Source organism: Condylura cristata, unplaced genomic scaffold, assembly GCF_000260355.1.
Source record: "Condylura cristata isolate star-nosed mole 26May11 unplaced genomic scaffold, ConCri1.0 scaffold00015, whole genome shotgun sequence".
NCBI classification, from domain to species: domain Eukaryota; kingdom Metazoa; phylum Chordata; class Mammalia; order Eulipotyphla; family Talpidae; genus Condylura; species Condylura cristata.
Window position 1 is genome coordinate 10,006,814 of NW_004567116.1, and position 21,343 is coordinate 10,028,156.

General features: G+C 59.1%; 1 protein-coding gene across 3 annotated transcripts in view; it reads right to left on the reverse strand.

Annotated features, from left to right (window-relative positions):
- Window positions 1–21,343, reverse strand: part of TSPAN18 (tetraspanin 18) — a 122,986-nt gene that overhangs the window by 4,360 nt on the left and 97,283 nt on the right. For 2 of the 3 annotated variants that reach the window (XM_004683568.2, XM_012725443.1), the window contains 7 exons: window positions 14,577–14,665; window positions 11,813–11,885; window positions 9,678–9,872; window positions 3,334–3,408; window positions 2,904–3,002; window positions 2,237–2,419; window positions 426–509 (listed from right to left, as the gene is read on the reverse strand). In XM_004683568.2, the coding sequence (XP_004683625.1) occupies window positions 426–509; window positions 2,237–2,419; window positions 2,904–3,002; window positions 3,334–3,408; window positions 9,678–9,872; window positions 11,813–11,875 (699 nt within the window). In that variant the 5' untranslated portion in view covers window positions 11,876–11,885; window positions 14,577–14,665. Of the gene's footprint in view, window positions 1–425; window positions 510–2,236; window positions 2,420–2,903; window positions 3,003–3,333; window positions 3,409–9,677; window positions 9,873–11,812; window positions 11,886–14,576; window positions 14,666–14,740; window positions 14,889–21,343 lie in introns of those variants that run through there. The other variant, XM_012725444.1, reaches the window with a different exon arrangement.

Below are 21,343 nucleotides of genomic sequence, written 5' to 3' on the forward strand. Positions count from 1 at the left end.
GGGGGGTCCCTGCCGCCCCACCCAGGGCCCTGGGACGGGGTCAGCCAGGCCCTGTAGCCCTGGTCACTCCACGGAACAGCCCTTATCTACAAACACAGGCTGCTTCCCCTCCCTCAGTCAACTGTGTCGATCTTCAATCTGGCCCTTTGGGTTGGAGAGGCTTAGTTAGAGAGGGGGTACGATGAGGGTTGGAAGGGAGATGGGGAGCCGTTCTCAGGGCCTGCCCATGACCCCAATGCCTGGAGACTTGCTCCGGTGTGTCCAGAGCCCAAGCACAACTCTCAGGCATTAGGCAGACACTGCCGGGCTCGGCACCTGGCGGTCCCTGCCAGGGGGGCCCATTTAGTTCAGGTAAGGGGTACACAGCAGGGGTGTCTTCCTGTATGTCCTGGCTGCTGGGGACGGTGGAGTGGGAGTTCACTCACCTCAATGGCCAGCACGCCGATAGCGAGGGCTCCAGCCAGGTAGACGTAGGTTTCGAAGGCGTTGAGGATCACTGTGTAACAGCCCTAGGCGGGGAAGGACCAGAGATGACACCCCAGCCTGGAGGGGCAACCTGGGAAGCGTGGGCCCCCAAACTCAGGCAGCAGCAGGTCTGCCCTATAACACGCCACTGGGACCGTTTGGGGGAGACGTGGGCGGTACGGGCCACAGACACAGCGGCCTGCCTGCTAGCGCCCGCAGAAACCACCAGAGAGACAAAGTCGTGTCCTGCCCTGGAGGAAGGAGGGGAGGCGGGCACGTCCCTGGCACACTGGGTTGGCAGGCACCCTGGGGGACGCCAGTCCAGGAGAGCGCTGACTCCAGCATAGTGGACGGTGCATGCAGGCCCTGACCATGCGACCGAGTCCCAGCTGGCATGGCATCCCTAGGGAAGGCCTGCGCCTGCCCGCCTCCCCTGCCCCTGGCTGGGGCACAGAGGAGGGTGCCCCAGAAGCTCCATCAGGGCTCCTCCTTCCCCCAGTGCAGGAAGGCAGGGCCGGGAGGGGCAGAGGTCACGCGGGCCCTCGTGAGTCCTTGGGCGGGACCAGCAGTGCAGGGGTGGGCTGCTGAGTGGTGGGCCAGGTCAGGCCCTAGCTCAACTGTTGCTGTGCCCCCAACTCTAAGGAGTCCTGGGCCTCCCGCCTGCACCCAGCTCCCTTCCAGCCCGTCGTCTGGTCTTGTTCTGTCCGTGGTAATCATTACGCTGTGAAATTATGACTTTGCTTGCCAGCTGCCTGTTTATCTTCTACTGCGTCCACCCAGACCAGGAAAGGGTCCTGGCCTCCTTCCCCCCACGACGCTCTTCCGATCTAGGACCGTCGTCTGGTCTTGTTCTGTCCGTGGTAATCATTACGCTGTGAAATTATGACTTTGCTTGCCAGCTGCCTGTTTATCTTCTACTGCGTCCACCCAGACCAGGAAAGGGTCCTGGCCTCCTTCCCCCCACGACGCCCCCGCATCTGAACTCTCCTGGGAAAGCCTCATTAAACCTGATCAAGTGAGGGCTCGGGCCTGGGCTCCGCTCCCCTCCCCGGCTGGCCTGCTCACACGCACTGAGGTGGGGTTGGGGCTGGCCTGTGGAGGGGCGGGAGTGCAGGTGCGGCCTACCCCAGAGCGGGCAGCAGGGCCCTGCTTTCCCCAGGCGTCACATGCGTGAAGCGGAGGCTGGGGGGGGGGCTCCTTCCATGACTGAGATGAAGTTCTCCCGTGGCCAGACAAGAGACGTCTAGAAGCTTCCCTGTTTTTGGACAATCAGGTGAGGGGAACGGTGTTCCCTTCGGGTCAGATGGTGTTCCCACATGGCAGTGTGTGCTTCCCCCCAAAATAGCATGCAGGCCTGAGGAGGACCCCCACTGTGTAACTCTGGTTCTGGCTCCTGAGCCATTAACAGCTTGGGGAGATGGGGGGACCGAGTAGGGGAGTATTCTACTGGCTAGCTCCTCACCCTTTCCCTCCCCACCGCATGCACATGGGGCTGCAGCCTGGGCCGTCACTGGAAGGTCAGCCACCCCCATCCCAAGGGCCCCCCACTCTCCACTCCCAGCACACACACACACACACACACACATACACACACACGTGCGCAGTGGCTGGATCTGGGGGGTTGGAGCCTCCACCATCCCTTTTCAGGATCTCCATGTGGGACCACACTCACATGGGGTTCCTTCAGCTCCCCTGGTCTGCGGCACCACCCGGCTTTGGCACCCAAATCCGAGTGGCCGGTTTCCCCTGCTGCGGGCGCGGGGCCAGATACCTGCTTATTCAGGAACAGGTCCTTTCCCAGCAGGCATTCCTCCCTGCTCAGCACCACCCCATCCCGAGTCTGGGGTTCTCTCCGACAGCAGGCCTCCGGCACCTCCTCACTGTCCAACGTTAGGAGTCGGAAAATGGATGCAAAGCGGAAGTCTTCAGGCCCGTTGACCCCACAGCAACCAAACTGGGAAGAGAGCAAAGAGAAGTCGGGTTGGACCTGGGGACAGGGATGCCCCGGACCCTCCAGAGGCCACAGTGAGGCCGCGCCACTGTGGAGGGGATCTGAACCCTCAGAGCGGGCTTCTGCATGACCTGAGAAAGGCTCAGCTCCTCTGGCCTTCGGCACGCTCGCTGGGGCAGTGGCCCGACCTCCTGCCTCACCCGGTCCTTAGCAAGCACCCGATTAGGAGGCTGGGTGACCCTCATGGCGATGATCGCGTCACCTGCAGGCCCCTGGCGGGGCTGGCCACCGGCGTCAGCTCGAGTTTGTACCGGGCACTGCCTGCAGTGCCCAGTGACGCCCGTTCCGAGGCTGGGTCTGGGCTGGGCGGGCAAGCCCTGACTGACCGCTGCTGTCTGCTTGAGCAGAGCAGCTCTGGAGCCAGACCTGTGCCCCCTTGGCCCCCTAACCCTGAACGCCACAGCCTGGGGGAGGTGGGGTCACTCACTGTGATCATGACCGAGTTCCAGGTGGCAGAGAAGACGTCCGTGTCATTGTTGCCTTGGTAGTGCTTGGTGAGCTCCTTGGTGAAGAATTCCCGCGTGAGCTGGGGGCAGAGGAGGGGCGGGCTGAGACCGCTGGCTCACCCTTCCCCTCCCGACCTCTCCATCTAGCTGGCTGGGGGGAAGGATGGGGTTCTCCTAGGCTGCCAACTCTGGGGGGTCTCTTACGCCACCCACAGCCTGCACCCATCCTTGGCTCACCCAGGAGAGAGGGAAGTCTCCACACACACCCCTCACAAACCGAGGCCCGTGGGTGGGCCACCGCTTGGGCCGAAGTGCTGACTCTGAGTGTGCTTGCAGGAGGGAGGCTTGGCCATGAGTGGCCACCCGGCCCTCCTGGACAGCAGGGTGGGCTGCAGCGGGCCTGGTACGTACATTTTCCCTGAAGATGAAGGCCAGGATGGCCGCCGAGAGCTCCGCCAAGAAGATGATCAGGATGAACAGGAAGAACTGCCGAGAGAAGGGGGCAGGCTCGTGAGCCTGGGGGTGGTGGAGGACCTGCCGCTGCACCCTCCTCTGGCACGCAGTCGGTGCCATGCACCCTTTCTCTAAGACGCCGGGCCATGCACCCTTTCTCTAAGACGCCGGGCCTTCGTCCCAGGCTGTTTCATCACGCACATACCAAGCGCCCATCCCTGGCGTGGCCGGGCTGCCGTGCGCATGTGTGGGGGCAGACAGCTGCTCCCCCCAGCACGCGGCCCTGACGGCCAACTCCCTTGTGCAGTCTGCAGCCTGAGCAACCCGACTTGGCCGTCTCACAATATCCGTGTTGAAATTTGTTGGCACCCCTTCCGGTGGAAATTCAAGATTTGGGGATCCTGAGGTCCTCGGGGGTCCCCAGCTGGCTTTCCTCACCCCACAGCCCCAGAGCCACAGTCCAGCCACAGGAAGTGGGGAGGTGACATCGCCCTCAGCCCGAGTAAAGGAGCACGACTGGCAGGAAGCGGATGTATCAAAATCTGAAGACCGGGGACCAGGGGTTTTAAATCGAACGGACACCCCTCTGTTCCACTCACTGCACTTCTTAGCGCTCCCCCAAGTAGCCATGATGTCCCTCCCCCCTCTGCCAGGAGGGCTCCTCCTTCCTTGCCCCCTCTTTCCTGGTGAGAAGGCTTTTCTGACTTCCCCAGCAGGGTCCCTCCTCCTCTGGGCCCCCCACATCACACAGCCCCCAGGTGGGTGACAGTGCTGCATCACCCTGCACAGGGGCACCTGCCCGCCCCCTCCCAGCGCCTGCTGGCACGGGCATCGCACATGGCCACCAGGTGAGGGGTGAGCCCACGAGTGCCCGGCTGTGCTGAGGACCTTGGATAGTGGTCACCAGCAGCCAGGGCCCACTGACAGGAGACTGTTTGCCTCACTACTCCGCCCTCTGCTGCTGCGGGAAATTCACCTGGAGGCCTTCAGAGGACTAAATCCTGGGGGTCACGAAGATGAGCCCCACCTTCCTAGCACATCCCCAGGGTCACGGTTGTCAGCACCCCCAGGCTGCCCTGGGGTCAGTGTCCAGACACCTCTGCCCAGCTGTTCCTGCGTGTCAGATGGGGACAGTCACTCAACCTCTTCAAGGTTGGGGCTCCCCATGAGTAAAATGGGGGAGACAGCCACTTCCCATGTCACCATGGAGAATAGAAAATAAGGGAGTAAGTGTCTGCTACTTCATCAAAACTTGTCCTGGAGGCTCTGGCATTAGAGACTCTGAAGCCCGTTGAGTGCAGGCTTCCGCCCTGTGCCTGGGACAGCGCTGGGGCACCCCCCATCCCAGACACGCCCCCCGCCCCCGCCCCTCTCCTGGGTCCTGGATCAAGTCTCTTCCAGCCTGATGATGGCTCTGTCACTGCCTCACTCCAGGGAGGCCCTAATCGTGGTTCCCCCTCCACTCCGATGCTTTCTGTTTGTTTGTTTTCAGAGACCTAATTGACTTTATCAAAAATTCATGTTGGGACTTGGAGCCAGGGCCCCTAAGATCCGAAGCGACAGAGGATGAGAGTCAGGCTTTGAAACCACGTGGCTGACTTGGTGTAACTGAGTTTCGCCTTCCCCAGAAGCGAAATCTGGGTGCGGCGTGGGGGGCTGTAAGGCTGTTGACACCTCTTGCTCAGCCAACCGGCCGAAATCCAGACTGCTGACTGCTCTGTCCAGACTGCTGACCTCTGTGGTCGGAGAGTCCAAGACCTTGTCCTGGCAGCTGGGGCCTTGGCAGCGAGTGGGCAGCCGCTTCACAGTCAGGAAGCGGTGACGGCTCTGGAGCCCGAAGTCTACACAGACGGGTTCACTCGGGCGGCGCCTTATCCTGGGCCCCCCTCTTCCGCCTCCCTGGGTGTGGGGGTCTTCGCCAAAGACAGTCTCCCTGACTTCTGAGCTGGAATCCGGCTGCCCTGAGGGGTCCCGGGCTTTCTCCCAACTGCCTGGGCTGTAGATGGCCTTTAGGGACAGCCACAGGATGGACTTCACGATGGTGCATCCAGGAGGCTCTGAAACCTCGGACACCTGTCTTAGTGTCTTGTTTTGTTTTCTACATGTGCGAGCCCCCGGAACCACCCCACCCCTAAAGAGACTCGCCATAAAGGCGTGGACCCACGTGCTCCTCATCCCTGATTTTCATTTCCAGCCTCAAGCTCTGCCAGACCATGCGGCTCGCCCTGGGGTCCTCGTCTCCTCTCTTGAGGTGTCCTGGGGGGCTCACCAGGTGGAAGCCCCCTCTTAGCTGGCCTTCTGTGTTCACAGAGGCTCGTTGAGCACCAGAGCCTAGAGATTTTCCTGTTCAGCCCCCCCTTTCCACAGCTGAGGGGAAAAGCTGGAGAAAGACGATGACAACTCCAGAGGCGTGCACCTCAAAAGTTCCTGTGCGAACCCTGCCCTCCTTGTCCAGCTCAGAGCAGCCTGCTCCCTCCTTTCTCTGCTCCCGAATGAGGCTCAGCCCTGGGCCTTTCAGGGGTCAGCTGTGCGGGTGAACTTGGGCTGAGGTGGGGGTCAGGGAGGAGTGCGACAGACCCCCCCCCCCACCAAACACCCACAGTCCACTCTGCCACTCCGCCAGCTGGTCGACTGTTAGCCTGAGTGACGCATTCTCCGAACTTCTGCGGGTCTTGTCCCCACGACAGTGATGGAGACCCCTGGCTCTGGGCACTTCCATTGGGTTGGCGATGGTCCTCTGGCTCTATCCCGCATGGCCTCCTGGGGACCCTCCCCTGCTCTCTGTCCTCTTCGTGAAGTTGCTGGCATCCTCCGCTGGCAGAGTGGCCCTGGATATGGTTTCCAGCCTGGGTGATGTGATGGAGCGGGCTCGAGCCGAGAAGCTATAAACTATATCTGAGATGGCTCGGGCCGCGTGTAGCCACGAGCGCCTCTGGGAGCGTCCAGGTGACGTAACACTGCCCCGGACAGCTGGCCAGGCCGAGCGCCCGCACAGGGCTGGCATGGGGTCAGCGCCGCTCAGATGGGATTCCAGCAGCACGGCCCAGCATCCGGGCCGGTTCCGGAAGGCCAGCCCAGTGCCCGCTGGCTGGGCCTAGGGAGTGTGGGTCGTACCTGAGCCGTCCACGGCACCCCACCACAGCCTGGAGAAGCCGCTGTTGCTGTCATTAACACCCCGTTTTGCTGATGGAGAGACTGGGATGCTGAGGGGAAGAAGTCTGAATGAGCTGGTCCAGCAGGTAGGTGTCCCCTTGAAATAAGCACGAAGAGTCGGATTCCAGGACACAGCCCCTTAGCACCATGTTATTCTGGAACCCACAAGAGCCTGTGGGTCCTGGCCTTTGAGGTGGTTGTAGGGTCGGCACCAGTCTGTCACTTTCCCATTTCTCAAGCGCATCCCAGGAGCAGAGTGAGGTGAGGAGAGGAGGCTTTATTGTTATTATTATTATTATTTTTAATCATATCTTTACATACTCTGAAGCTCAGCGAGGTTAAGTAACCCACCCTGGGTCACACAGGAAGTGACAGAGCAGGGATTCGAACCCACGATTTTCTGACTCGAGGGTCTGCTCTTGCCAACCCCTCCGCCCGGCTCCTTTCTGCTCCTTCATTCCGGGGCTGCTTGCTCGGCCGCTCTCATTTCTAATAGACAGATACACATTTGCATGCTTCTTGGAAAGTCAGCTCATTTATCACTCTTAAATATACACACGTCTTCTTGCTGTTCTCTTTTCCAATTGAGCTTGCTTAGTGACAAAACATTTCTTAAAATATAGACATTTTAAAAAATAAGGACTCTAAATAAACCAGCTAAAGGCATTCCTTGAACATTACTCAAAGGTAAGCAACTGGGGAAAGGGGGGTCACAAAATGTCAACTGCAGGCTGAAATTGTCCTGTTGTAGAGGACAAAGTGGTAAATTGATCCGAACATCTGGGGGCTTCAGAAAAGTGGATCCTTGGGTGACGTCGTCTTTAGACTCAGGTCTTTAGACTCAGGTCCACGGTTCCGGGCCACCGGGAGCCCGAGGGTTTCAGCCTCTGAGCAGAGCTGGGGGTGGTCAGTGAGCCCACTCCAGGTCTCCACGCTCCTTCCCCCCTTAGACGCAGGTTCCTGAGCTACTTGGTGTCATGCTCTTAGTGTCTCCAGAAGTCTGTCGCCCTCCCAGCAGGTAGAGGAGCCCCAGGCTAATGGAGGGAACTGGGGCCCCAGAGGATACAGGGGGACTTCAGCTGGAAGCACCTCCTGCCCAGGTCCAGGCTGGGAAGCAGAAGACACTGCTAACTTTTAGGTCATCAGTCTTTCTGCAACCTTCCAGAAGTGGTGGCATTTCCAGAAATACACATGCACCCCCCCCCCCCCATTGCTCAGGCACAGACACGGTCTGACGCCATGCTGGGAGCTTCTGGATTGGATTGCTGGGTCTGCGGGGCAGGGGGCCTGGGCCCACGTGTCCCCCGCCTTTGGCCCACACAGTGGCGGGGGGGGGGACAGGTATGTACTGGGTGTTGGAGGAGAGAGGCTGGGAAGGGTGGGAGGGGAGAAAGAGAGACAAAAAGCAGGGAGGAGAAAGGATAGGGGAGCAGAGGGGCAGGGAGACTCGGGACGGGGAAGAAAAGCAGCAGACAGAGGAACTGACTGAAGAAACAGGCAGGGAGACGGGAGGCGGGAGGCGAAGGGGTGAGCCTGGAAAGGGAGCCACAGGGCAGATGGGGCTGAGGGAGGGAGACACAGAAGCAAGGGTGAGAATCTGCTGCTCTTAGGGTGGCCCAGGCCCAGCAGCCAAGACCTAACTCTGGGGGTCCCAGGGCAGAGCGATCTTGTCCCTGGGCCTCTGTCCTGTCCCAGGGCAGAGCGATCTTGTCCCTGGGCCTCTGTCCTGTCCTTCGAGAAGACTGGGGTGGCAATGTCCCCGCAGCTGGCAGACTCCAAGGAGCCACTTAGGGGAGAGAGCTTGGGAGGCCCCGGCCTGACTTCCTGTCCTGGCTTCAGAGATGAATCCATTAACAGTGGATGGGCCCGGGGTCATCACAGGTAGGGGACGGGAGGTCTGGTGTGTCGCAGCCCACATCCCCGCTCTTACAGAGGTCGCCTCTGAGGCCCAGCCCACCCCGAGCCATGGTGCGCACGCGGGAGAGCGCTCTCCACCAGGGGGCGCCAGCGGGTTTCTTTGTTTCCAAGTGAAAAGTTTGCTGATGGTGAAAGGGGTCCCAGGCTCCCGATACACAGTTCACAACTGATTCCCTCTCTCTCTGGGAGATGGGGCATCTGTGTCACTGTGACACGAATGGGGACCATATCGTTTGTTCTCCCTCACCTGGGGTGCGGGGTCATCACAGGAGCAAACGGGCCCCTTGGAAGTTAGCTAGTTAGCCTTTCCGCTGACCAGCCCCGTCTCCCTAATGCTTATGAACTCCAGGCTGCTCACTCACTCCACCCACGTGGTGGGGCGGCTTCCGCCCACCCCACGCACTTCTCCAAGCAGGGCTGCTTTTAGCTTGCATGGTGGAGAACCCCACAGTTCCCCTAGTCCCAGGGGCTACTGAACTCATAAGGGAATGAGGAGACCTACCCACACAGACCGGGGAAGTAGGCCCAAGGGCTGAGCTCATGGGCAGAGAAACAGAACAATTCCGGCTCAGACTGTGTGGCTCTAACTCACAGCTGCACTGGCTCAGACCTCGTCTTAAAGCAAGACGCTAAAGCTCCGCGAGAGGAAGAAACAGACGGCTGTCCGTGGCTGGTAAGGGGCCAGTGCAGGGCACACCCGGGCCCAGGCCTGGGCTCCAGGCCTCCCCCACACCGGCCCTCGAGGAAGGGAAGCCCACTCTTGGCCTGGCACCTCCATCTCTAGCACGGGCCCAAAATGGATGTTCAAGGATTATTTATTTGGTGAATAAAGAATCTTTTGAGATTATATCATGTCTATTTTAAACTGAAATGCGAAAGCTATTTATGCAATACTTATCTTCGCTATCGCACCAAAGAGCTGTTTGCTGAGTTCTTAACAGTAAGCAAGTTAAGAGTACCAGTCTGTGCTCGGCTGCCGGAGCTTTGGAGAAGCCTGGCCGCCCCGCCCAAAGGCCACGGCCTCTCTCCGCCTTGGCAGTTTGCCCACGTGGTAGGCAGTGCAGAGAGCAGGTTGGGGGCACAGGTGCTCAGGAAGAGCTCGGTGGCCTTCATTCCATGGGCCGCAGCCTGCTTGGGTCATACCTTCCTTGTGGGTGCTCTGCAGGGCAGACACAGGCACCCCTAACCCTGCCCGGGGTCCCCATGGGTGTGGGTGAGGGGTGGGTACTTACAAACAGCAGCAGACATTTGTTCTCACGCATGGCCCCACAGCATCCCAGGAAGCCCAGCAGAAACAGCAGGCCCCCCATGGCCAGGAGGATGTAGGCTCCCGTGATGAGCAGGGGGTTGGCCACCACGATCTCCCGGAAGCCTGTGGGGTCCACCATGACCCAGATGCCAATGCCCAGCAGGCAGGCCCCGCCCAGCTGCTCCGGGCCGTGGAGGGAGGGAAAGAACAGACAGGGAGATTAAACACGCTGCACACACATTCCCTGAGCGAGACTCCGGGGCCGGAGCCTCGCGGCTTCGTGAGCGGCAGGCCCTGTCCACGCATGAACCTGCATCCCATTGCACTTCCACTGCTTTGAATTTTCCTGACTGGACCTCCAGTGGGTACCCCACGCCCCATCTCTTGCCCTCACCCATCACAGTCTCCCGAGAGCCACATCATGGAGAGTTTATCTATTCTCCTATTCTCCTGCTACTTCTCTATTCTCCTTAAGTGTCAGCGCAACAGGATAATGGGGTCACCTAGTCCAAGCTCTGACTCCACACTGAGCCCCAGTGGAGGAAGGCGGGTCAATGACTTAACGAAGTCCACACAGCAAGTTCATGGCAAAGGCAGAGCAGAATCCCAAGTTTCCCTGGCTCTAGCCCCAAGGACACTCGACAATGCCCCAGGAGCACACTGAAGCTACTCTGGGCCTGTACCACGCGAGGGCCTGGGCACACAGACAAAAGTCTTCCTCTTTGTCCTCAGCGGGAAAGGCTGAGGTGCCCCACTCTCAAATCCAACCCTTGAAAGCCTTGTTTATGTCTTCATCTCCACGGGCCACCTCTCCAGCCCCGACTGATCTCTGGAGAGAGGCAGCTTGGGCCTAAGGAAGATCTGTGCCGCTGGTTAGCTGTGTGACCTTGGGAGGGGGCTCAATCTCTCTGAGCCTTAGTTTCCTCATGGTTAAAAGAGGAAACCAATTCCTCCCTGAGGTGGCTCATGCAGGAGAACCCGTTTGGTGTCACTGGATTTGAAGGCTGTGAAGTGTTTGCGACCCCTGCGTGGAAAGAAGGCTTGAAAATGACAGACCAGGGCTCAGGTGCACTTTGGCTTGGAAACTGGGGAAGAGTTGTATGGCTTAGGGGCAAGGACAATATTTTCAGGTGTGGTTGGCACTGGGTCTAGGCAGAGGGGCCTGAGGGGCCAGCAGCGAGGAAGCGGAAGGAGGGAGCTAGGACTCACGGGACAGCCCAACATGGGGTTTGCCTCTTGGTGTCTCTGCATCATGCCTTCTCCTCACCCCTTTCCCACAACACCTGGTACAGCCTGCGTCCTCCTTGGGCTGGAGGCTGGAGGCTTCAGAAACCGTGTGCTGAGTTTGGCTAGGGCACCCACAAAGAGTGCAGGGGACCCAGCCCTCCTTCAGATGGGGAGAGCCGGGCTAGAGCAGGGCCACCCTCCTTAGAAGTCAGGCCCAAAATGTGGGCCTGGAGCGCTCCCTGCCCTCGGGACTGCAGGGTGGGGAAGGCTCTGAGGGCTGCTGCATCATGTCAAAACAGATGGAGACAGACAGGGACCCCTGAAGGACACCAGGGGATATTTGCTCAGCCAGGTCAGGGCTGCACTAGGTCAGAGTGTCGGCGCTAGGAAGGCCAGTGTGGGGTGTGGGGTGCTTCCTAAGCTAATCTCACTTTTCAAGACACCTGTTGAGACGGCTAAGTAGGCATGAAGATGCTGAGATCCCAGGAGGGTGTGTCCCCTCACAGAGATGCAGTCGGCCCAGACCCAGAGGGGTTTCTGATTACATCAGGAGGCTACTCCAGCCAGTCCCTCCAGCTCCGATGCTCTGGGGGTCAGGGGTAGGGCAGGGCTCCCTCTGCTGCCCTCTTGCCACCCTGCTTCACCCCTACCCACCTCCACACCAGGGGTCCGATCCCAGAGACCAGCCAGGATGTTGGTCAGAGGAGCTGAGGTAACCAGAGTTGCCAAACGCCTCTCCTGACCTGGGCTCCTGGCCGTGGGCTGGGCTTTCCGGGGGTCTCGCCTGTGTGACATCCTTGCTGGGCAGGAAGACCTACATCTAGCCCTGGTCCCTGTTCCTGCCTCTTCTGCCCACCCTACAGAGGCCCAGGAGTGCCCAGGTATACTTACAAATATGAAGAAATTGAAAACAAACATCAGGTACTTCATGCAGCTGAGACAGTCACCCTCCATGGTGTGCCGCCTGCAAAACACAAGGTTCCTCAGCCTTCCGGCCGGAGACCCCGCCCAAAGAACCCCTGACCCTGCCATGGGGCCCCCAAAGGTTAGCCCCCGCCTCACATGGAGCAGAGGGAGGGGGGAATTCCCTTCCCCAGGACGGTGTTTTGCCCTGTGGGTTAAGAGCAAGAACTGGGGTACCGGCCAGTTGGGTTCAAGTCTCATTTGCTGTGTGGCTTTGGATAAGTTACTCTACCTTTCTGACTTTTTCAATTTGCAAATGGAGATGAAAAACAGAAGCTTCCTTGCAGCAGAGATGTTGGGAGGAGATTTGAAGGAAGCGTGCTTAGTCTGATGTCCAGTTGCAAGCATCCACCTGCTGCTTCGTGACACTGCTCGGGTGCAGAGGGGAGACTTTCATTGGCTAGATGGGGATCCACTGCTCGGAGCCTCTAAGAGCTGGCCGAGGTCATGGAGCAGGATCAGAACCCCAGGCCCCACAGGGCCAGCGGGAAGACATTGTGGGGGAAAACAGGTGTGGGCCTACCGGGGGCCAAGCTCTGCCCCTGGGAGGGGCAGCCCATGCCCTGACCACCTCCGTCACTAGGCGGTCAGCAGCCTGCCACCCTGTTCCTGGCTAAAGGATGCCCGGCAACGAATCACTGAATCCAGTTCCGTTCAGCCAACATTTTATTGCGCATTGATGGTAGGCCAGGCGCTGGGTGTTGAAACCAGTGCAGCGCTGATGAGGGAAGTGACTCTCAGGGAGGTGAGATCACTTGTCCAAGGGCACAGCATGGAAGAGTTGGGAGAGGAACCCAGGGGGCTGGCAGTGTGGAGTCACAACCCTTCATCACCATTTTCAGTGCGTGGTTAATTCTCTTGCCCCATTTATCCATCCACCTTCGAAATTCAGAACAAAATTCTTCACACACTGCCTATGACACTTTGTCATTGTTCAAGGGAAACGGCAACCATCATCATCCACTGCCAGGCTGGCAGCCAAAGGCCAACCCTGCTGCCTCCCGGCAGAAGGGACTGTGGAGTGTGTGAACGCACCTCCTCAGCCATTGGCCAGACGAGAGTGACAGACACGTGGACTCTCCAACCCCTGCCGGGGTCTCTCGGTTGGCTCCACCTATCCACCCCCTTCCAGAATTTAGGCACATCACCATCACCATCTGGTTCCGCAAGTTCCCTCTAAGGGACGTGGGGACTTAGGGCATAGGTCCCCTCTGGAACATGGGCTGACAGAAACTTAAGACCTTCAAGGGCTCATTTGTCCCTCAGGAAGGATGCCCAGAAGGCGCTTATGTAGGAGACTGGGGCCTGGGGTCCTCCCTGGGGCCTGGATGAGTGGCCCCCTGATGCCCAGACACCAGCACTCAGCTGCAGGCTTCCATGTCAGGAGGGAAGGCCTGTGTGGAGGGCTGCCGAGCTCGGAAAATGAGTGTTTAGTGGGCCTCAAGTGGGGTTCCCTGAGATTAGCAATATCCTAAAGCTATTTTCAGGATTTCAAATAACATCTGAGAAATCATCTCCTCACCACAAGTTGGCTCTTGGGTTTTAGAACAATTAAGCCACCACAGGGTGTGTGTGTGTGTGTATTTTTTTTTTTTTGGTTCAGCTCTTTGCAATACATAATCGAAGGAGAAACTTGAACCTACTTAATAAATGACTTGGTAAAGACAGTGCTAGTTGGTAGATAACATTCTTCACCTCTTTGAGGCCCAGAGGGGTGACATGCGGGGATCAGCATCACAGGCCAACTTGACTTTGCATGAACGCAGCTGCCCCCAGCCTCTGGAAGATCACACATGTGCCATTTAGTTAACAGGGTTTCAGCTGCCCTTCCATGCGGGCGGCTGTTCAGGGCGAGTCTGGGTGGGAGCCGTGGATCTCATGATCTCAAGCACCCCTCACCTGGCCAACTGGGGGGGCCCAGGCTTACAGGTGTATTTCCCAAACAACACAGCCCTCAGATGCAACCAGCTATTTCATGTAAAACAAAGCAGGCACTGAAGAGCTTTAAAGGGATTTCAGGGAAACTCACCTGACACTACTGTTCGTGCAAGCCTGGTCTGGAAGCCAGGCTTTGTATAATTTATGTCACCAGCACATTGATAAAAGGAGTTCTTGGTCAGGAAAGGTGGGGGCGAGCTGACCCAGCCCAACATCCTCTCTTGGGAAATGAGAAAACAGGTCCGAGGGCGGGGAAGGGAGCTTGCCAAGTTACGAGGCCAATTAGCGATGGATCTGAGCCTGGAGCCCCGTTTCCACAGCCGGTGCCGGCCAGTAGACTGCAGACGCTGATTTATTCACTTGCTGAGCGGCGCACGCTCCTTCCGTTTCAGAACTCAGGCTCCGCGAGCCAGTGAACTTTGTTCCCAGCCACCGGGAACTGTGTGATCTCTGGCGAGTGGCCGGGGCCACGCGTGGCGCACAGTGGGTCCTCAACCCCGTGAACCAGTGAAAGAAGGGAAATGAATGGATGGCGCGAATGGAGGGACTGAAGACCGGAAGCAGCACAGTCAGAAAATCAGAAACAGCTGAAAACAAACCGGAAAGAAGGAAAGGCAGAGAAAAGCGTGCAGGAGGAAGGGGAAGGCAGAATGCGCGTAACAAGTGATGCGGAAGGGCCAGACCGAGACAGAATGGAGGGGTGACGGGCAGAGTGGGGGGCGGGCTGCACGAGGACGCAAAGGCAGCTGCTGACCTGTCACTGGGCTGTCTCCAGGCGTCAGCAGGACCGAATCTCCAGGGCAGAGGGGTTCCTGTGTCTTTCTCTTATTGGCCCAGCTCGTCCTGTAGAGAAAACACACCGTGACTGCAGGCCGTCTGTAAGCAGGCCCACGGAGGATGCGGTTTATGAAAACCTACCCCCGTGGCGGGCTGTGCTTGGCTCCTCATCTGGGCCTGTTAGTGCGGTGGAAAGCTCTCAGCACCCAGGACGCCCCGCTGGGGAGGCCAGCGGAGTGCCCGCCTTCTGCCCACACGGCAGCCCCAGTGCCCTCCGGGGGCTGGGGCTATGTGGAGAAGCAACCTGCCCGAGAGATGTGGCTTCTAGACTGGACATCCCCTCTGCTGCCGTGCTGTGTGGGACTGGTGGGCTGGGAGGGGGCAGTGGGCTGGTGCCGCCTGGGCACCTTGCAGGGATGTCTCAGCAGAGAAAGTGCCAGCAGGGCTCTGTTCATCATACCCCTCTCCCCAGAAGCCCTGGCTCCCAGGAGAGAGAAATGTGATGCTGGGAAGGGCTTTTTGGCTTTGCATAATGATTTGCCAGAAGGCTCCATTAGAGAGTTAGCTCTGGACTCGTGGAGATGGGGGTTTGGTTTCAGCAGTCAGATGGAGCCCGCTGGTGTGTCACACTGCCTGGCTCAACAATGAGCCAGATGACAGTACCAGGGACCACAAGGACAGGGTAGCTTAGGCTGTGGTGGGGACACTCAAGGGAGGTGGGAGAAACTTCTGGGTCTCAGGGGCCAGTTCATATTTCTTCCCATTCATGGCAGTGGAAAGGTGGTAGGGAAAAGATTCCTTGTTCATCCACCCATCTTCCTGTCCACCCATCCATCCACTCACCCATTCATCCATCCATCCACCCATCTTTCAATCCATCCCCTTCCCACCCACCCACCTTCCCATCCATCCACCCTTCCATCCCTCCCTCCCTCCCTCCCCCTCTTTCCTTCCCTCCCTCCCTCCATCCATCCATTCACCACCCACCTTCCCATCCATCCATCTATCCATCCCTCCATCCATCCACCGACCCACCCATCAATCCATCCATCCATCCACCCACCCATCCATCCACCCATCCGCCCATCCGCCCATCCACCCATCAGCCCATCTGCCCATTCATCCATCCATCCATCCATCCCTCCATCCACCCATCCACACACCCACCCACCACCCTTCTCTCCACCCATCCATCCATCCATCTGCTTGGTAGACATATACTGAGCCTCTGCTCCGTGACGCTGACCAGGTTGGGGGTAGCGATGCAAACAAGCACGTTCTTCCAGTGGGCAGTGGTGGTAAGAGATCAGAAGAGACAAGGAAACATGACAGTGGGGCTGGGACCCCCAGGGAGGAGGACTAAGTCCCCACCGTTACACCTCCACTGGGCCAGTGGGGAGGGCTCCCCAGGGAGGGGGACGGTGCCAGTGAGTAAGTCTCAAGACAGTACAGAGGTGAGGTGGAAAGGCGGGAGGAGGGGCCTCCCTTCTGAACGGTCTGAGAGGGCCTGGAGCTGGGCACATGTCACCTCTGGATCTGTTGCGCAGCCTTGAGTTAACATTCACGCACACAAGCTCCTTACATGCTCAGCACAAGCCCTGGAAGTCGCGTGCCACCAGCACCCTCATGTTATGACAAGGCTCCAGGCCCAGAAAGAGGTGGCTTGCTCAACCCCACACACTAGGAAGGGATGGAGCCCAGGGTGAGAGCCAAAGCCAGCTGTGACAGCAATGCTTTGTCTACCCGTGAGTCACACTGCGCACCCCCACCCCCGCCACCCCCACATAGCCGGCAGGGTGGACTCTGGCCCCATCTGACACAAGGAAACCCAGCCTAGAGTGGAGGTGGCCTGGTGGAGCAGCTTCTGAGACTCCAAGAGCGCTGAGTTGGGGTGGCACTCGGAAAAGCAGCTCCCCCAGGCCTGCCCGACCGCGACCATGCCTGATGCTTTGAAAAAAGGACTCATTTCATTTACTTATGCATACAAGAACTGGGGTGCAGGCAGAAGTGTAGAGGTGGGGGCGAGAGGATTCACCAGAGACAGAGTGGGGCTAAAAGTGTCGGGGATACTTTGGTCAGGCAGATGGACGAACGTACCCAGCTAACAGGGGCAGTGAGCGGTCAGGAGAGGTCTGCTGTGCCGTGTGGGTCACCTCCGGGGCCGGGGATCGAACTCAAGCTGCAGTGGCTGGTGATGGCTTCAAAGTGCTGAGACTTAACCCCTGCACCCCCAGGGAGACTCCTGTAGTGTTTCTTTTTACCAACCCGTCCCTCTCTGCCCGCTTGAGTCTGTGCAAACATCCTTTTCTCCCCTTTCTTATATAACAAGTCTGCCCTTTGTATTAAAAAAAAAAAGTTCAGAAAAGCTGTGTTGGGGGCGGGGAGGGAGAAAGAGACAGAGCCCAGCCCCATCTGGCTGCAGAGTGATGACTCCCCGGATCTGGCTCTGTGCACCACAGTGTCACACCGAGGAAGGCTCTCTCTAGTTTGCGCCCTACTGGGCAAGACACTGCCAGCAGGGCGGCTGCCCTGGGGAGAAGACCCCTGGGCCCTGGTGAGGCCCAAGGAGCTCTGGGCTTAAAGTTTGTTCGGAGATGGCTCACCCGGCAAGATGAGGCGGCTCTCGCTCCCAGACCCCAGGAGAGGCTCTCCTTTCCCAGGAGTCCTTAGGAAGGCGCCCTGCGGTCTGGCTCAGGCCTGCACCCTAGAGCCAGTTTGGGCTCAGGGGAGCAGAGGGAGCCAGGTTGTCTCCTACCTCTACACCTCTCCTCATCCCCATACTGGTCCCCCCAGGCCCCCACTCCCTGCCCTGTGTCTTAGGCCAGCATCTGCCCTGAATGTGACACGGCCCTCTGGACACAGGGGGATGACAGGCGAGATGGTGCTAAAGGACCCCGTGAGAGGAGGTGCCCAACTCCGTGCTCATGGCTGATGTCTCCCCACCTCTTCACCAGCCCACCCCATTTTATGTGACTCCGGTGCTGATACCCCCCACCCCTGAGTCCCACCCGCCCTTCCTCTTTGTCCTCCTCCTACCCCCAGCCCATGGCCCGACACCAGATCGTGTCCTGACACGTGGATGCCGGGAAGGACGCCCGCTGGGACACCAGCTGCCCTGCCACCCGTCAGCGCTGCTGCCGCCCAGCCCAGTGGCCCTGCTCGGCCAGATGCCTTGGGCCCCGGGAAAGTCGGCACCGCGGTGAGGTGCCAGGGCCTCAAAACCGTGATCCTCAGTTGTGGAGACTGCGGCGGTTGTGAACACTGGTACCAGGGAGCACGTGGAATGAAGGGGTGTGGTTGTGAACACCCGGAGACTGCACGGCACTGGTTTCCCAGGCTGGAACCCTGGGATGCTTTCGCCAACATCACTTTTTGGAAATAAGCAGATACCCACGCCTGGTATCCTGGGCGAGGGCCTATGGCTTGGTCGGGATGGGCAGAAGCATCTTTCCCTAAGTGGCCCCAAAGTAAGATCCGAACCCAATGATCTCGCATGTCTCGAGCACACCAGGTACTGGCCCCGCTCCCTGCTGCTCTTATCGAATCCTCACCTAGCACGTGGGCACCGGTGTGACCCCACCTCACAGAGAAGAACGCCAATGCTCAGACTGACTGAGTTTGTTCACAAGGTTAGTGAGACGTGCCCACGATTCAGGCCCAAGGCCGCTGTACCCCACATGGGGGCTGCTGACAAGATGCCAGCCTGTGGGTGTGGCACCAGGGAGGGAACCAGAGCCAGGAGCGTCGTGCCCCGGCCGCCTCCAGCCTGGTGCTGCTTCTGCCCCAAATCAGCCAGGCCGAGTCCCAAGAGACAGTATTTCCCTCCCTAGTGCCAGCTGGAGCTTTCAGGGGAGGGCCCCATCCTGCTGTCCCTTGACAGATGGGAGCCCTGAGGCCCAGAGAGGGGCAGAGCCGGGTCGAGGTCACACAGCGCCTCAGGGTTCCCCTCTGCCAGGCCTCTGCCCGGCTAGACAGCTTTATTAAGCTTGCCCCTCCCACCGCCCAGATGGCGGCTCAGTCCCAGCTGCACGAAGCGGGCCCAGGAGGGGTCTCTGATTAAGAAGAGCAGCTCATTTCATAAATCACTCCTTTTCTTTTCACTGCCCCAGCCCTGGGCATGCTTTCGGGGGAGAGAGAAAAGGAGACAGGCAGATATGAGCTCCCCTCTGCGGAAGGCAACATGGGTCAGGACTGGGGTCTGGGAGAGAAACGTCCTGCCCGGACCCCGCCAGGTGAGGGCGCTGTGACCCAGGTCTGTGTCTCAGGGGTTCCTGCTGGGGGGGGATTCTGCCCCAGGGAGCTGTGAGACCTGGACTGGACTGGGCGGGCCTCCTTACTTGGGGACCCCCTCTCCTCTTATGTGAGATGGGGATGCTCAACCCTCTGCAGGGGCGCAAGGTGATGGTGCGGATGAAAGCCCGTTAGTGCCCAGACACCTGCGCCAGCCAGTCCTGGGCGTGGCCCAGAGCTCGAGCCCGATTCCTTCCTCCTTACTGGGTTCATTCCAGTCCAGTGACTCAATAACCAGGTACTTGGAGAGGAGCGTTAATAGCCACATCAACCCAGCGTTTGGGCGCAGAAACACTACAAGATGGAGCAGCCACACCTGCCGCCAGGCAGGCTGGAGGGGCGAGGGGGAGGGAGGCTAGAACTCTGGAAAGTGTGTTCAGGGCCAACTTTTATGGCGCCCCAACAATAATGCAAGGCACGCACCCCAACAATAATGCAAGGCACGCACGGGCCTTTCCTTGTAATGGTCTCTGCAGAGACGATCCCATTGTCGTTGCCTCCTTTATAGCGGAGGAAGTGAAAACCCAGCACGGTAGGGAACCACAGCACTGAGGCCAGACCCGCCTGCCCCGGCCTGCAATGCTGGTGAACAGACACGGGGCCCAGGCTTGTCAGAATAATAATGATTCTTAAGATCAGCTTCAGAGCTGAGAAGGACTTCGTGTGTTCCGTGGATATGCCTGCTGGGCTTCATCCCCAGACAGACGGCCTTGCAAACAAGCCATTGGCCCGAAACCCTGGCACGCCTGGAGATGGCACGGACTTGGGGACATGGACACAGCTGAGCGGGGTAAAATCTAATTAGGCTCCTGGGGGCTGTGCCGTGAAGGTTAACGTTATGGAGCAGAGTCTGTCTTGGAGGTGACCAGATCCTAAGTGACAGCTTTCCTCCACCCCCCCACCCCAGATGCACTGCCTCAGAAATGTCAAGAGGGCAGAGAATCTCCACTAGGGAAGAGCCTTACTGGGGGCTGAAGCCATGCTGGGGTGCTGAGGCCCAGGGAGGGATGTGGTCTTGCCCCAAATCACAGAGCAGGGGCAGAGCCAGGAGCTCCTCCCCCACTCAGGGCGGCCTCCTGGAACAGACAGAACTTCTGAAAACACATACACATAGCTTCATGGAACCTTCCAAGCACCCCGGGAGGCTCTCAGCCCTGGAGAGGTGAAGTCACTAGTACAAAAGTCATAGCACGGGGTGGGGGGGAGAATTGGGGCAAAACAGGGTTCCTAATTCTTCCATCCTGGCTGGCTCAGAGGTACAGTCTGGGGGGGGGCTTTGGGCTTGCAGAATCCTGGCCACATCCATGCCTCCCTCCCTCCTACACCCCAAACCCTGGAGCAGACACAGGGTGTAGCAATGAGCTGCACCATTTGCAAAGGCTTCTGGGGATGAAGGCTCAGTACCCACTGGCCGACTTCTACTTGCCCTGGGAAGGCCGCTGCAGACAGCGCTCCTGGGCGACTTGAACTTGGGCTTGAGCATAGAAGAGAGAAGGCCAGGAGGTCACTGTATCAGGGCAGGGTTGGCCTCTGGGTACCACAGTCCAAGTGCAGCCTGGTGCCCACCTGCAGTATCGCTGAGGCGGGATGAGGGGCTGAGTTCAAGGGCTGGGACACTAAGGTGCTGGTGTGGGCACCAAGCCAGCCTTCCAGTGGGGGCGTTTTCTGGCGCATTTATGCCAGCTGGAGGGGGGCGCGCTCCAGAAACTAATTCAAAGGTCACCTCATCCTATAGTTTTGGGGTGGGAAGAAGGACTTGCTGAGGGCACATGGCGCAGTCAAGGCTGGATACCCTAGTCGACTCCCGCCTGGGCGCTCCCGGCCGCATGCTGAGGTGTCCTCGTGCTGCACAGGCCAAGCCAGGCCCCTGGGAGAGTGAGCAGCCAGGACTGGAGGAGGTGCAGGGACAGGCCTTACATTGCTGTCGGCCGCTCCCCACCAGCTACCAGGCCTCTGGGGTACCGGCAGTGCCTCCTCTGAGTCCACTCAGGACACACAGGGCTACTGAACAGGCCACTATGGATACAGGTGCTTCCCGGCACCTGCTGCTCTGTTCCAGGTCGTCTACCATGGAGGAATTAGGCCCGCCTCACCGCGGAGACCACTGGAGCTCGGAGAAGGCGAGTAAGTGGCCCACAGCAGCCCGGCGGATGAGGGGCAGCACGGGGTTCAGAGGCTGGGCTGTGCTGGGGACCCACTGGCCGGGCCACTAGATAGGATGCCTGTAAAGCAGAAACACCCAACGATGGGGTGAACAGCAGTGGCTCTGGGCTCCAGGCCAGACTCTGGAAGCCTAGGCACAGCCTGAGCATCCTCTAGCCCACACGCCCCGAGCTGTCTCTCTCCACCAGCTTGGTCTGTCAGCCTCAGAGGGGAAGGGGTTCCGGAGCCCCCAGCCCCTCCTTCCCCCAACTCTTCCTTTCCATGTTTCGATCCCCTCCCCTCCCCCAACCC